Raw genomic sequence first — 16,426 nt, 5'->3', positions numbered from 1 at the left:
CAGCTGCCAAGGGTCTCCCTTGCCCAGGGGCCTCCTCCCTATACATATGCATGCCCCGAGCATGCCTTACCTCCATGGTGACAGCCTCGATGGTGGCCTTCTGGACCCTGAATTGGTACCCCACTGACTGGTCACTGTCCGGATGGCCAGCTTCCAGACCATGATGGCCGCCCTTTTTTGGAGGCAGAGGGTGGGCAGCACGCAGGTGTCCCAGTGCATCAGGACAGGGGGAGCCAGTGGCAGAGCTCTTCGAAGGTCCATCTGCTCATGCCGAAGTTTTGCACCCACCTGGTGTCATCCAAGTCCCCAAGCACCAGCCACTCCCACCAATTCATGCTGCCGGGATCCTGGCTTGAGGGCCTCCAGAGCCCCGGCGAGGGGGGTCGCCCACAGGAGGAGGTGGACGGTGGCAGTGAGCACTGCGGCCAGCTGGTCAAACATGGCATCGAGGATGGCCAGCTAGAACATAAGAACGGCCATACTGGGTCAGACCAAAGGTCCATCTAGCCCAGTATCCTGTCTGCCGACAGTAGCCAATGCCTCGTGCCCCAGAGAAGGTGAACCGAAGACAATGATCAATGCCCCCCATTGACTGATGAGGATGAGGAGCTGCTGCTGGATGTCTATGAGGACTGGCTTCCAGGCATCTCTGGGCTCTGCAGGGCTTGTGACAGCTCTGCAGGCCTCAGCATGTGCAGGGTGAGGTTGCTAGGGAGGGACCCTTTAAGGGAGCATCTGGCTGTGGGGCCCAGAAGGGCTTGTGCACCATGCGACCCTGTCCACAGTGTTTCCTGGCCCATTCTTTCAAAAGGGCATCCGTAGCTGTGTGGACATTGTCTTTCAAAAGAACAGGCCAGTCTTTCAAAGGGGCAGATGGCAATTTTGATCTCCTTTTTCTGTGTAGATGTGTGCTTTCAAAAGATTACCTTTCCAAGGTTGGGTTTCGAAAGATCGCCTTTCGAAAGCACACTGTAGTGTAGATGTTGCCAAAGAGTTTTTGTTAATTGAAGCTTCTCTTTAGAGACTTCATTTTAAGTCTATAAAAACACGAACTAGGAATATGTCTCTAGGATTGGAAAGTGACTTTTAAAGAATTTTGATAACTAATTAACATATATTAAACGGCTTACATATAGGGATCCCAGAGTTTATTGTTGTGGGGTTTTGATGGCTATTTGCTTTAATTTATTTACTTGCTCAATGCTTAACTGTTTCTCACTTAAGTGAACTTATTTAAAAATTTGGTTCCACCATATTGAATATAAACGTGACAATTGCAGCAGGATTTCAAATTATCTGAAGTAACTAACCTTGATCTTATACAGTATAATAAGGTCCCATTCCTGCAAGATGTTAAATAATCTCACCTTTCATTGACTTCAGAGGGAATATACTGTTCATTACCTGGCACGGCAGGGTTAGAAACTTCTTCCCCAAAACTGAGTAACTGCTGTCATGAAGGTACCCAAAGTCAGTCAACCAAGCACATATATGGAATAAAAGTAACAGCCGTCAGCTTCTGATGCATTGGAATCAGCTTTCAGGAGTGTCCTATCACATAATTGTACATGAGTGTAAAATAGATAAGTCATGTGTACACAGTGGTTAGGCTATTACAAATCAAATGCACTAAAGCACCCTAAACATTCAGAATGGATTTTGGACATTTTTGTCTGGATTTTCCTGCCAGTTAGCATTTTAAATGAGAGGAAACAATGTAGGGTAACTCATCATCTGATGTAATTTGGCATAGCACCGATTTCAGTGAAGCTGTGCCAGTTTACACCAGCTGTGGATTTGCTCTATGAAAAGATAATGTTGAATATGGGGAAAATTGTGAAATCTGGTGTTTATCAATATTAACCAAATCAACTCCATTGTTCAAAATTAGTCTTTAATTGGATTTTACTGATTTAAACTGTACTCCAGAAACTCTGTTTACACACTATTCTTTCTGGCCGTGGCTACACTGGCCACACCCCTTTCGAAAGGGAAATGCTAATGAGGTGCTACAATGCATATGCAGCACCTCATTAGCATAATGGTGACTGCACGCGTTTCGAAACTGCCATTTTTGGTTTTGGGAAGAAGGGGCTTTTGAAATCCAGGTGGGTCCTTTTGAAAGGCCCCTGTCTACACGGGCGGCATGTGTTTTGAAAGCAGATGCCATTATGCTAATGAGGCACTGCATATGCACGGCAGCGCCTCATTAGCATCAGCTGAAGTGGCTCATTAGCATCTCCCTTTCAAAAGAGTGGTGCTAGTATAGCTATAGCCTCTGTGTATAAATAAAAAAAAATCATGTCTTTCAGTGGTTAAGTATAAGTTGATAGGTCAAGTGACTAAAATTAAATGAATTATATTGCTTTAGTCATCAACTTTACTGTAAGAGATATTATTAACTTGTTAGCAGTTGACTATTGAGCTAATTACTTTTATTACAAGGCATTGAGCTCAGTCAGTATTCTCAGTTCTACATAATCTTTAAAATCTGGTCTGGTCTCAGTAAATTTTAATGTGTGTTAGTCTTGTCTTGTCTTATTCATAGAACCCTTTCATTCCTGCATCTCTCACTATAGTTTAAAAATTGATTGTTTTGTATTTGTGTACCTCCTCTGCTAAAATGGGTGTTCATTATGTGGATTAGCCAGTTACCTGCCTTTTGGAAATGAAAAATACAACAAAGATCCTTTCTAAGAAGCTGACACAGTGCTTAGAAACAGATACTTCAGCATCCAGTGGAGAGATTCCTGGTTGCTGCTGAAAATCATTGGTAACCAAAATCCAGGTTCATACTATAAAGGTGAAACCCATTGCCAGCCCAGCAGCTCCTTTGGGGCTCAGATGTGCCCCCAGAGCTCTATGCAGATATTGCAGTGCTTCAAAGAAGCTGCAGCAGTTGTGTAAAAGGGTCCTGGAATAATGTCTGATCTGAGTCCCAAAGGCGGGCACCACCTATAATGGCAGAGACAGATAAGTTACAGGATAGGAGAGGAACCATTAACCCTTTTAGACTGTGAGCCAAACTGTTCCCTAGGGCCAGAGTTTAAAAATTGCTCAGCATAAAATAAGACCTGTGGTTTTATTTAGAGTTACCTCTGAACACAGATTTAGGTATGTCTTCCAGGTTGTCTTTTGTTCAAATACTTTGTTTTAAAATACTTCAACAGTTTTGTATTCAGAGTAAATAATCAGATACGCTAAAGACTTAGGCTGCATCTACACATGCCCCTTGCTTTTGGAGGGGGCATGTTAATGAGGCAGTTCAGAAAATGCTAATGAGATGCGGATATGAATATGCAGCACCTCACTAGCATAATGACAGCCCCACATGATTCAAAAGTGCTCCTTTCAGAATACACACCACCCGTGTAGCCAGGGGCCTTTCGAAAGGACCTTCCTGACTTCGAAAGACCCTTCTTCCTAAAACCAAATAGGAAGAAGGGCTTTCAAAGTCAGGGGAGTCCTTTTGAAAAGTCCTTCTATACGGGCAGTGTGCGTTACGAAAGCAGCGCTTTCGAATTGTGCATGGCTGCCATTATGCTAATGAGCTACTGCATATTCATGTCAGCGCCTCATTAGCATCTTCTGATCTGCCTCATTAACATGCTCCCTCTGAATGGAGGGGGCGTGTGTAGATGCAGCCTTAGCGAAGTAAATGTAATGGCTCAATCTTAACCATGATCAGAAGAGACATCTTAATGGTGCTGTTCTGCTGTCAGTTTTATACTTTATGTACTGCTGGGATTCTGATGTTTATGGCTCCATTTTATAAGCTAGTTTGATGCATTTATTCCCTTTCATTATTCAGATGAAGAAAAAAGCAGCCACATAAGTCAAGAAGCGGAGTCTGTTTTATCTCAAAACTCTGAATGTATCAGTTCAGAAGATATGGATATGCAGGTAATATTACATTGTATTAATATGTTTCATATACATTATATTAATATTAAATATCCACAATTCATTGGATTTTTAAATAAATGCCATCACTATTGAAAATAAGATGTCTTTTATATAAAAAATGGAAACATATTTGTAAATTCAGAAGGATAAAAATTGAGATTTGTTGTTGCCAGCTTAAGAAATTTGTGCAAAAGGGGAGTTCAGATTATACATTGCTCTTTACTCACCCAAATCATGCCTCCCTGTCTACACTGTTCTTTTCAGCAGTGCACTTCTCCACTGCTCCCTGCAGGAGAAGCCTCTGCAGCGGGTGAGGGGCCTGGCGACTGGGAGACAATTGGGAGAAGCTCCAACATTGGAAAAAGGCTCTGGCAGTGGGGAAAGGCTCTGCCAGCTGCCTACTGCTGGCTCCCTTCCTCGCATCAGGGAAATCAAGTGCCTCCCCTCAGCCAGAGTCTCTCCTTACTCCAGTGAAAGGCTCCAGGTGCAGGGAGCTGTTTCAAGCCATTTCCCTCTTGCTGTTCACTGCCAGAGCCTATCCCTGACTCATACAGCCACAGATCGCAGTGTGGATATGCTTTGCTGTTCACTGTCACACGTAGCCACATGTACATGAAACACTACTTCCAGTGGGGTGTGTATAGGTGGAGCCAAAATAGCCTGAGTAGTTAAAGTATCTAGCAATATCCACTGGAGTTATGTTAATACTTAACTGTTGACCTGCTTATCAAAACTGTTCTAATTTCCAGTGCCTCCTGTAATTCTGAGAAGGTCAGAATATTAAGGTCCCTCTGTTTCCAACTCTTTTGCAGTACTTTCAGAGAATTCATATTCATCTGTGCAGTAAGGCTCAGGGAAGTTTTGAAGTAGTCAGAGGGAGCAGAGTTAAACCAATATTGAGCACTTAAAAAATCCTACCTTACAACTTCAGTATATTATATTCTCATTAGTTACATCTTACAGCACCCTTTGAAGTAAATGTTGATCACACTGTAGCAGTTACAGTTGCAGAAACTGAGACAGAGCATTTGAAATGACTTTGCCCAGCACCCAGAGAGCAAATTAGTGGAAGAGCTAGGATTAAGTCAGGAGTACCTGGTTTGCCATTTTTTGCTCTGTGTGCTGGACTACACAGAAGGAGACAATAAAGTTGTATCATATTGAGTTCCTACTTATCCTTACTCTGTGAAAAGAAAAATTTAAGAATGAGAGCCCAATATGTCTAGAACTGGTGATCTGCAGGAAACCAAATTATTCATGAGTGTTAATTTATGTGTGTTACTGATCACTTTCTCTTCAGCTGGATACTAAAATGGAAGAGGTCCTTCACCATACCTCAGATATTGTTGCCTCACGTTCTACGACAGGAAGTGATCACAATAATGTTTCAGAGGTGAGGTGCAGTTACAATCGAGAGTTTATCACAATACTCATCCATAGTGCACTTTTGAGTGACATTCATTTTTTCACGCATGGCCATCCCAGGCTTTCCTGTTGTTGCTATCTTCTGCAACACTTGATATTTTTCTTAAATCTTCAACTCCTTGGAGCCATGTTATTGCAATAGAATTTCAGCTTTCATTTACAGAAATGAAAGTAAGGTTCTAGCCTTTGTGGTTTCAGAAAAAAAGTATGAAAATGTGTTAGCTAAATGCTAAAAAGACAGAAGACAAAGAAAAAGAATGCGAAATTACTGCTTTTTTAAAATCAATCATTTTTGTGGACGGGCTCAGGACATTTGAACCCTTGGAGCAGGTCATGTGCGTATAGAGAAGTGGGCTCTTTAGTTCATAACAGGGCAGCACTGGGAGAGTGTTTCTCAACTTTTTTTTATAAAGTATCCCTTTTTAAAAAAATATATCTATATATCTATATCTATATCTATATATAAGTACTCCAAGACTTCTCTCACATACCTTTTAGGGTATGTGTACCACCAGTTAAGAAACATGGTCTTAAGGTAACCTGAGGTCTCAAAACGAGTGCCATTCAACCTTTCCAGATTACTGTACCCTTTTCAGGAGTAAGATTTGTTTAGCATACCAAATTACACCTCACTGAAAAATTACTTATCTACAAAACATGCAAAAGTATCACAGAAGACTACTACTGAAAACTTGCTGACTTTCCACAATCTTATTATCAAATAAATGAATTGGAATAGAAATATTGTACTTATGTTTCAGCTTAAGGCATATGAAGCAGTAGAAACAAGTCATTGTGTGAATGAACTTGTAGACTGTACTGACTTTACCAGTCAGGCGGTCCTCTCTGTGACTTCACTAGTGTTTATGTATCTGGTTGTAAAACTAGGAAAGTATCTGGATGAGTTGATGTGCCCCTGGAAGACCTCAGTACACCTCCAAGGGTGTAAATATTACTGGTTGAGAAACACTGCACTAGGAGATCTTGTGAGGCTTTGCTGGTGTCAGAGAATCCATACTTATGTGGCTCCCATTACCCAGAACCCTCACAGAAGGGGCACACTGCATCCTACCTGCTGACTAGGGAAAGGCAGATGTGAAATTTCCTCCTTGTTCTTCTGCAGACACCTGCTTGTTTTTCCATCCAAATCCTGTTTACTTGGGTCTTTGGGGAAATAATAAATTTACATAGACTGATCAGTAAATTTGAAAGTAAATGTCAACAACTGGCTGTTTCCCAACTTCGTTGACACTCTACTTTGCTTCCAATTTTTAAAATGAAATAATTTTATATAATCTTTATTCAATGTTAGCATATAAGTGACATAACAGATTGTAATAAATCAATTGAAAACATGCACATTGAGTGGACTGATGATTTTAAATACATATGACTATTTTGTCTATTTCATGCAAAGTTCTCCTTTTGAGACCTATGCAATAGTAATCAATTTCAGTATATTGTTAGGTTTGGTATTGGATCTCAGACAAACTAATGTACCCAAGCTCAATTCTTCCATGAAGATCTAAAGGGAAAATTTTGCATATTTTAAACCAAAAAAGAAAAATAGCTATGAAGTACAACTGCTCATACACAGGAAATTTAGGGGGGCATTTTTAATAAAATATGTTCAAATATGTTTAATAATATAAAAGTTCACACTTCCTGTGCCAAACGATGTCACAATTTATACTCCATGTGACCCCTCTAATGTAATTTGATTTTGTATGTGGTTAAAATCAGTAGAGAATTTTGCCCATTGAATTTTAAATAATGTGTTTGTCTTTTATTTTTGCTTTCAGTATATTTTCAAAACTAGTCTCTTGACTTCAAATATAGCAGTTGTTAATCTTCAACATAACATTTTCTGCATCATTCTCATTTTTCTTCTTTCAGTGTTTTTAAATTTGGATGGAATCCAAATTTTTACTTTGGAAAATATTTCCTAAGATTAAATTTCTGATAGTACAGTGAAAAATATTTGTTCCCAAACATACCGTCTTTATTTCAAACTTCTTACTGGAGGTATCAATCATTTTATAGCCATACAGAAAATTTTATTAAAAATGCCCCCCTAAATTTCCACATGTGGCAGAATGTATTCTGTTGGGTGAAATATGATCCTGTATTTCTGCTGGGAGTGTTGTAAAATAAGAATGATGCAACAAAAGGCTCATTAAACAAACTAACACAAAAAAAGGAAATGTGGTTTCAGTTTGTTCCCTTGTCTCGTCTTGCTGCAGAAAGAGGGTGTAAACACCATTTCCAGTGCTGAGTTGCCAATAGATGATGTCAGAGGCACAGATTTGAAGGCCCCTGAGACACCTACCTTAGAGACCGATGGGAAAGATTCCTTTCATCCTTTGTACAGAGGCGCTGTAACTGCTTTCTGTATTCAGCTGTTCTGTATTGATGAGAAACATGAAGCAAGGCAAGTATAGACATACAGGTATTCTGTTTCCTGTTTCTAATAACAGCTTAACCGAACCCTTATTTATTAAACCAACGGGGGGAGTGACAACATCTGCTGCTCTGAAGGTTGAATTAATTTCCATCTAACTCCTTGCTTGCATTCACTCATAACTTTTTGAAGGTTTCATCTTCCACCTAACATTTTTCACACAGCTCCTCTAATGGGTTGTTCTATGACCAGAGTGCAATATAGGCAGCCATCCTTCCTGGGCAAATACTAATTGTAGCTGTGGATCATATCCTGTAATGGGGTATTACTGGCCCTTTCAGAGTTGAGGGGCCATGAGATTCCATGTTAGGGAGTTGCAATGAACAAAGACCCAGGAAATTGCCTTCTAGAGAAAAGGGGGATGAGTGCCAGGGAATAAGGAATTGGATGGGGTGGGGGCACTGTTCCTTTAAGGACCTGGGATCAGGAGCCCTGTGGGCAGGATATAGCAGGCGCCACTCTCTTCCAGCCAATCAGGAGGCTCTGTCCAGAGGAAGACCGTTTACAGACAATGGCAAAAGGAGGCTGCCATCTTCAGCATGCTAAGCTCCAGGGTGAGAAATCAGTGAAATGGGAGCCTGCTAGCAGGCTGGAGCAAGCGAACCATTCTGTGTGAATGGCAGAAGAGCCAGTAACAAGCAGAACCCTTTGCATGTCAGTGATGTATTTCATTGGTGGAATGGTTTGTGGGCACTAAACCAGCCCCAGGTGGAGGGTGAAAGGATTGGCAAGACTGTCTGTGTGGAGGCTATAGAGGGCCCTGAAGAGGGGAGGCTGCTGCAAATGGAACTCTGGACACGAAGACCTACTCAGGAAGTGGCAGCCCTGTTACACATCTTCAAAGACAAATGATAAGTCAAAATGGTCACTACTGAGTGTATGGAAAGAGCCATATGGCAGGTGATCTGATGAGGGGGGCAGTTGTTTTCTGCCTTGATTGGAGATGCCTTCATTTCCATTCTAGCACCCCAGATTTTTTCAAGAAGTCAGTTTACAAGTGTCTGCCTCAGAGGGCCTCCCCACTGGAGAAAGACAAATGGTCTTTTCCCTTAAAAGGTACCCTTGGTTACCTTGGACACTGTGCTTAGCACTCTGCTGCCAGGTTACAAATCTGCTTCAGAGAAACTACTCCAAATTCTCTCCTCCCCTTGAGACTGCATCAGTTTTCCTGTCCAGAAAAGTCACAATAGAAATGTCAGCCTCTTCTGACTTAAAAAAATACCATTGGGCTTCATACCACAAGGTAAAAGCAAAGGTTGCATTGTAAGTATAGATATTTGCTGATTTTTGGCAAGTTAGAAGGGGTCAGGCCCATCTAGAAACTCAGACACCTTACATTTTATATAGAAAAAAGAAATTCCAGTGCTTTGTCTGTGTACGATCATATCTCCCTTAGGAAACCAACTATGCTTTGTGAAATACCTAGCCAGCATGGTCTTGGCCCATGACTAGGACTTCTAGGCTCCACCTCAGTACAAACAATAAATGGCAAACATACACACTCTGGACCTTGCTGATATTTACATAAGGATTCTTCTTCTACGAGTGTCCCCGTGGGTGCTCCACAATAGGTGTCGGGCTCGCCCCGTCGCCGCAGATCGGAAAGTTTCCAGCAGTTTCTTCTGGACCGCGCATGAGGCGGCGCATGCTGCTCCCTTGCGCGCCCCTGGCCACGTGCAAGATCCGGTCCCCACCAGTTCCTTCTCAACCGCCATCGGCTGCAGATGGAATCCGCTCAGGGTGTGGCCAGAGTCAGCGTGGTTTGAGTTTTTAGTTTAAACTGTTGGTTTCTTTTCTTGCAAAAAAAAAAAAAGGAGAAAAAGGAAAAGGACAAATATATATATATATATATATATATAGAGAGAGAGAGAGAGAGAGAGAGAAAGTTTTAGTAAAAAGAGAGAGAGGAGTGGAGACAACGCAGGGATGTGAAGGCCAGTAGGCCTCCTGCCGCGGCAGGCTGGGGTCCGTGAAAGGGGAACAGGCACAGAGCTAGTGCTAAGTACCCTATTAACAGCTCAAAAGACTCACTGCGATGTCCTCTTCAGGATTCAAAAAGTGTGAGTCCTGCCGCGAAGCTATGCCGGCCTCTGATGGGCATAGTCAATGCATTAGGTGCCTGGGGGAATCACACGTTACCCAGAAGTGTTCCCATTGTGCAAAGCTCACAGCCAGAGCCAGAAAGGACAGAGAAATGCGGCTGAAAATGCTGTTGTTTGATAAGGCCCTCCAGCCCGACGTGCCGGAGTGGCCTTAAGCGGAGGGACCCACAGGGCTCCATAAAGGGAAGGCGGCTTCCCTCACCCCCTTGGTGCAGAAACGGAGGAAGCTCTCTCCAGCCCGATCCCTGCCGGTGGTCACAGCGAGCGGGACGGGCATAGCACACAGCCCCCAGCCGCAGTCCCAAACAAGTGGCAGCGCGGCAGTGCATGTGGCAGAGGCTGAGCCTCCGATTACTAAACAGCCGGCATGCACAGCCCTCAGAGCGGCGGCCAGGCAAGCGCCGGAACCAGCGGCACTGCCACAAGTGGCACAGATCCCTGCGGCGCCAACAGGCACGCAGCCTGCAGGCACCGGAGGAAGCTATCCGCGTGGCACCGCAGCTGAGCGTACCGAGCGCGGCGCCGACAGCGGGGCCGAGATCCCCGGCACGGGAGGGGGCGGTGCCAGCCCCGCAGGGGAGGGGAAAGGCAGCAGCAAAACCCCGGCACCACAGCCCTTCTCTGGACAGGGCTGCAGTGCTGCTTTCAACAAGCCCTCCCCTTATGCTGCGCACACCACCCAGAAGACATGGGTCTCCTCCAGCCTATCCAGAGCCTCCTTCTCTGTTCCTCCAACCAGCGTCACCATGGCTTGGGCCACCTTCGCCTTTTCTGGGATTGGATCCCTTGGAGTACTATCACAAACCAGTTTCACCACTGTCTGAATCATCGAGAAGATCTCGCTCTCCCAGACATCGGGGGTGCGCACCTCGAGAGTGGTCCAGGTCTCCATCCCAGGACCCGTGCCCGTGCTGCCGTGGTCACCCTTACCATGCTGGGCACAGACACCCCAGGCATACACCTAGGGGCAGGTCCCCCTCGACCGTCCAATACCCCCGCGGGCACTCCTGGACGGGGATGGAAACACAGCTGTCTCAGGGGGAGTTGATTTTGGAACCCCGAGATTTTCCTTCGCAAGCCTCTAGCGAGCGGGTATACCACCGACCGCAGGACCCTGAGAGTTTGAGGGAGGCTTACCCTAGTGGTTCCTCCTTGTCCTCCCCCGACGAGGCTACGGCCCCCGGGGATGTTGCTCCCCCAGACGACCTCAAACAGTTTCAGGAGCTGTTTAAAATTGTGGCTTTCATGCAAGGCATCCAAACATCAGAGGTGCAGGAGAAGCACCACAAACTCCTCAAAAATCTGAGACCCCCGGCTTCCTCCAAAATCGCTATCCCGCTCGACGAAGCCATCATGGAGTCAGCCACCACCATACGGCAGACCCCGGCTTCCGCTCCACCTATAAACAAGAGAGCGGATAAGAAATACTTCGTCCCGGCGAAGGGCATGGAGTTCCTCTTTAGTCACCCACAACCAAATTCACTGGTGGTAGAATCGTCTCAGCAGAGATCAAAGTCTTCCCAGTACAAAGCGGGGGGCACAGACAGAGATGCCAAGAAGCTAGAGCTATTCAGCAGGAAGGTCTACTCCTCCTCCACCCTGCTGCTGAGAATGGCAAATTATGCAGCACATCTAGTGAACCATAATTTTGACAATTACTCCAGGCTTACTTCTCTCATGGATTCGCTTCCGGAAGATAAGAAGCCGGTGCTGAAGGCCATCGTGCAAGAGGGCTATGCAGCTTCGAGGACGGGAGTCCAGATCGCCCTGGACGTGGCGGACACGGCGGCACGCTCAAAGGCTACGGCAGTGGTCATGCGCAGGGAATCCTGGCTTCAGACATCGGGTATCCCGAGGGATCTGCAGGCGAAGATTGTTGATCTTCCCTTCGACATGCAGAAGTTGTTTGCAGATTCAACTGATTCGGTCCTTCATTCCAGTAAGGACTCAAGAGCTACACTCAGAACCCTGGGTATTTATACCCCTCCATACAGAAAGAAAAAGTATTACCCTCAACAAAGGCGATACCTGTACCAACCTCAGCGCACTCAGTACCAACGGGGCTATGACCAGGGGCGACATCAACAGCAGCAACAGTATAGAACTCCTAGGTGACGTTCCCAACAAAGCCGTGCATCCTTGGGACAGGCCCAAAGGCAACAAGTTTGACGGACAGGTCGAGGGCTGCACTATTACTACCATCGCGCAATGCCATCCCCAGCTAATGTTCCATCATCGCTTCCGACCGTTCCACTCCCAATGGCAAAAGATCACCACAGACAAATGGGTAGTGGATATCATAGCCACGGGTTACGCGATCCCCTTCCAGTCGCTCCCACCGCTGAAACCTCCGCCCAGGCCTCATCTCAGGGATGCTTCCCACGAGGCGAAACTCAAGCAGGAGGTGGACCATCTTATGTTCATAGGGGCGGTGGAAAGAGTGCCGGAGCGACTCCAGGGGAAAGGGTTTTATTCACGATACTTCCTTACAGAGAAGAAAACAGGAGGCTGGAGGCCCATCTTAGATCTTCGAGGCCTCAACTGGTACTTGCGCAAACAACGTTTTCGGATGATCACAGTCGCCTCTATACTCACAGCACTGGACGATGGAGATTGGTTTGCATCCCTCGACTTACAAGATGCGTATTTTCATATAACGATCCACCCGGCACACAGACAATTTGTCCGTTTTATGGTTGGCAAGGAACATTTCCAATACAAGGTTCTTCCGTTCGGCCTCTCCTCGGCCCCCAGAGTCTTTACCAAAACCCTGGCAGTGGTGTCAGCCTACCTGCACAGACAGGGGGTATTTATATTCCCATATCTAGACGACTGCCTACTGAAAGGGGCCTTGAAGGCAGAGGTACTACGCATGATACGCGTAACAGCAAACACGTTTTCTTCGCTGGGCCTGGTCATCAACCTTGTGAAGTCAAAGACCGACCCCACACAAGACATAGAGTTCATAGGGGCACGTATAAACTCGATTACAGCAAGGGTCTATCTACCCGACGCTCGCTTTCGTGCCATTGGTTCGCTGGTGCAAGTCATTACATACAGCCCCACGGTGCTGGTCTTAACGTGCTTGCAGCTGCTAGGCCACATGGCAGTGGCAACGTTTGTGATGCAGAACGCCAGATTGCATATGCGCAGCCTGCAACATTGGCTGGCGAGCGTCTACAAGCCGGCGTCCCACACTGTCTGCAGGGTGGTGTCGCCCACGACAGAGGTGTGCAGATCCCTGCAATGGTGGGTAAACCCCAAGAACATGCTAACAGGGGTACCCTTTCACCAACCACAAATCTCTATTTTTCTTACTACCGATGCCTCCCACATAGGGTGGGGAGCACACATCGGCAACAAGGTGACGCAAGGACTGTGGTGCCCTACGGAACAGTCACTGCATATAAATATACTGGAGCTCAGAGCAGTGTTCAACGCCTGCAAACACTTTCAAGACCACATACAAGGCAAAGTAGTCGGGATCGGTACAGACAATACCTCCACCATGTTTTATATAAATCGACAAGGAGGAGCTCGATCCCGTGCCCTATGTGCGGAAGCAGTCCGGCTGTGGAACTGGTGCATTGCCAACAATATAACGTTGAAGGCCTTGTACTTACTAGGCGCTCACAGCGTGAAAGCAGACCAGCTGAGCAGGTGCTTTGCACTCATGCACGAATGGCAGATCCGCTCCGATCTGCTACAACCGATCTTTCACACATGGGGGTTTCCCCAGATAGACCTGTTTGCCACTCAGCACAACAAGCAGTGCCCTCAGTACTGCTCCAGAGCAGGATTGGGGCGGGGGTCCTTGGGGGACGCATTCGCGATTTCATGGAAGGGCCCCCTGCTTTATGCGTTTCCCCCCACAGTGCTCATCCACCAGGTCTTGCAGAAAGCCAGGAGGGAGAGAGCCCGCATGATCCTAGTAGTCCCAACGTGGGACCGACAGCAATGGTTCCCCTTGCTTCTGTGCATGTCGGACCGCCCACCGCTTCCCCTTCCGGTGGCGCCAGACCTGCTCACTCAGGCCCAGGGGTCCATAGTGCACCCATGCCCTCAAGGCCTGCGCCTACAAGCATGGTTAATCCGTGGCTCAGCTCCCTAGAGAGCACATGCATGGAGGGAGTACAACAAGTCCTGGAGAGTAGCCAAAGGACCTCCACCAGGAAGACTTACAAGCAGAAATGGACTCAATTCACTGCATGGTGTTCTGCCAAGCAGTTAGACCCCCTTGATGTTCCTATACCTGTAATACTAGAATACTTACTGGACCTCAAGAGGGGCGGGCTCTCCCTATCCTCGCTAAAGGTCCACCTCGCCGCTATATCTGCTTTTTGGCATGAAGAGGAGGGGCCCACGATGTTCGCCCATCCTCTCGTTACCAGGTTCCTGAAGGGGCTAGTAAACTTGTACCCCCCTCGGAAACCGCTTCCACCATCGTGGAACTTGGACCTGGTGCTCAGCGTGCTAATGGGCTCACCTTTTGAACCCTTAGCCACAGCTCCCCTACGTCTCCTTATGATAAAAACAACCTTCCTTCTTGCAATCATGTCAGCTCGCAGGGTGAGTGAGCTCGCAGCGGTTATGGCAACACCGCCGTGCACGGTATTCTCAAAGGAGGCGGTAACCTTACGGCTGCACCCGGCCTTTGGTCCGAAAGTTTCTTCAGAGTTCCACCTTGACGAACCTATAGTTTTACCCTCGTTTTACCCGAAGCCTCACAGCTCCAGCAAGGAGGCACGCCTACATCTCCTGGACATGAGGAGGGTGTTGGCCTTCTACATAGACAGAACTAAGTCCTTCCGGAAAATGGACAGACTTCTAGTCTCTCTCGCTCCCAGGTCAAAAGGAGAGGGTCTCTCTTCACAGAGAATCTCGAAGCACATTGTGTCCTGTATAAAAATGTGCTACAAACTTTGAAAGACTCCTTTGCTAGCCCCGCCTAGGGCTCACTCCACCAGGGCAGTGGCGGCATCAACAGCCTTTTTCAAGGGCATCGCGTTAAAAGGCATCTGTAGAGCGGCAACCTGGTCATCCTATGACACCTTCGCCAAGCATTATGCTCTGCACCGGGTACTCGAAGAAGATACCCGTCTGTCAACAGCAGTCCTTTCAGGGGCAAGCTGCTCATAAACTGATTACCTACCTCCTCACTTGGGTTACTGCTGGGTAGTCACCTATTGTGGAGCACCCACGGGGACGCTTGTAGAAGAAAGAGAAGTTACTCACCGTGGTAACAATGGTTCTTCGAGATGTGTCCCCGTGGGTGCTCCACCACCCGCCCGTCCTCCCCGCTTCGGATCTCTGTTTAGTGTTTTTCAGGAGCTTCCGAGGCAGCTGGTCAAGGAACTGGCGGGGACCGGATCGCGCGCGTGGCTGGGGGCACACAAGGGAGCGGCGCGCGCCGGCGCATGCGCGGTCCAGGAGAAACTGCTGGAAAGTTTCTGATCTGCGGCGCCGGGGTGAGCCTGACACCTATTGTGGAGCACCCACGGGGACACATCTCGAAGAACAATCGTTGCCACGGTGAGTAACTTCTCTATCTCAAGCATGAAATGCATTTCAGATTTCTAATGGAAACAGAGGCAATATTTTGTATTACTTGTTAGGCGGGCATGAGTGCTGCATTGTTCCATCAAATACTTGGTGATAGTGATCATGTGTCTTTATGGATGAGACTGAATGACTTTCCTTGTCTAGATTAAAGGTGTCAGATGCACATCCTGCAGGCTGAATCCAGCCTGCATAGTGTATTTATGTGGCCTGCATGTTCCAGAATCTCAACTTTTTAAAGTAAATTTCTAGCCCTGCGACTTCAGAGTGTAACCTTCTAAACATGAACCAAATGTGCCCTGTTTTCCTGCTAGTGATGTATGCCTGAGTTTGCAGACAACTTGGAACAATGACCCAGAGGAATATACTCCTCTGTTAAATCGATTGAAGTGTCAGTTTCACAGCCCTGTGATAATACTTGTGTGGTAACCTTAAAGGCTCCATCACTGAACTCTTAGCAGTAAGTATGAGTAAACATTGGCAGTGAAGCACACTGAATAGGGGATTGAAAGTGAGAGTTGCTGCGGGGAAGGAAATGCAGAGGAAAGAACAGTGGGGCCCCACAAAGGAAGACAAAGGGGAGAGAGAAGAGGAAGGTGAATGAAGAGAAACAAAGTGCAGAAATACCAGTGGCCATAATGGGACCAGATTTTCTCATTGTTTGATGATTACAACAATACACACCAATGGTAACTAAATGTTGCTCATTTGTAGGTCACGTTGTCCTCTTGATCTCTGTGCATATTTCTCTATGATACTGTGTAGTAGGTGGTGTATATAGTCCTTACTTTATAGTCCAGGTTACAGACCGTAAACTTAGAATTTGACCATCTCTTCTGAAGGAGTGTGATGCCCTTGTTTGAGATGATTGGCTTGTCAGAAAACACTCAAAAGTGTCTTCTGAGCTGAGCTATTATAATAGTTTACTATTAGGGGCTTGTCTAATTGGGGAAATTTACAGGTACAATCATAT

General features: G+C 46.3%; 1 protein-coding gene across 1 annotated transcript in view; it reads left to right on the top strand.

The window, feature by feature from the left end:
- The window catches only part of CFAP61 (cilia and flagella associated protein 61), a 253,647-nt gene that overhangs the window by 57,633 nt on the left and 179,588 nt on the right, over positions 1–16,426 (top strand). The window contains exons 10-12 of the mRNA XM_074988390.1: positions 3,812–3,903; positions 5,207–5,299; positions 7,575–7,762. Of these exons, the coding sequence (XP_074844491.1) occupies positions 3,812–3,903; positions 5,207–5,299; positions 7,575–7,762 (373 nt within the window). The remainder of the gene's footprint in view (positions 1–3,811; positions 3,904–5,206; positions 5,300–7,574; positions 7,763–16,426) is intronic.

The sequence above is a fragment of the Carettochelys insculpta genome, chromosome 3, assembly GCF_033958435.1.
Source record: "Carettochelys insculpta isolate YL-2023 chromosome 3, ASM3395843v1, whole genome shotgun sequence".
Lineage (NCBI taxonomy): Eukaryota > Metazoa > Chordata > Testudines > Carettochelyidae > Carettochelys > Carettochelys insculpta.
This window is presented reverse-complemented; position numbering and strand designations above follow the sequence as displayed.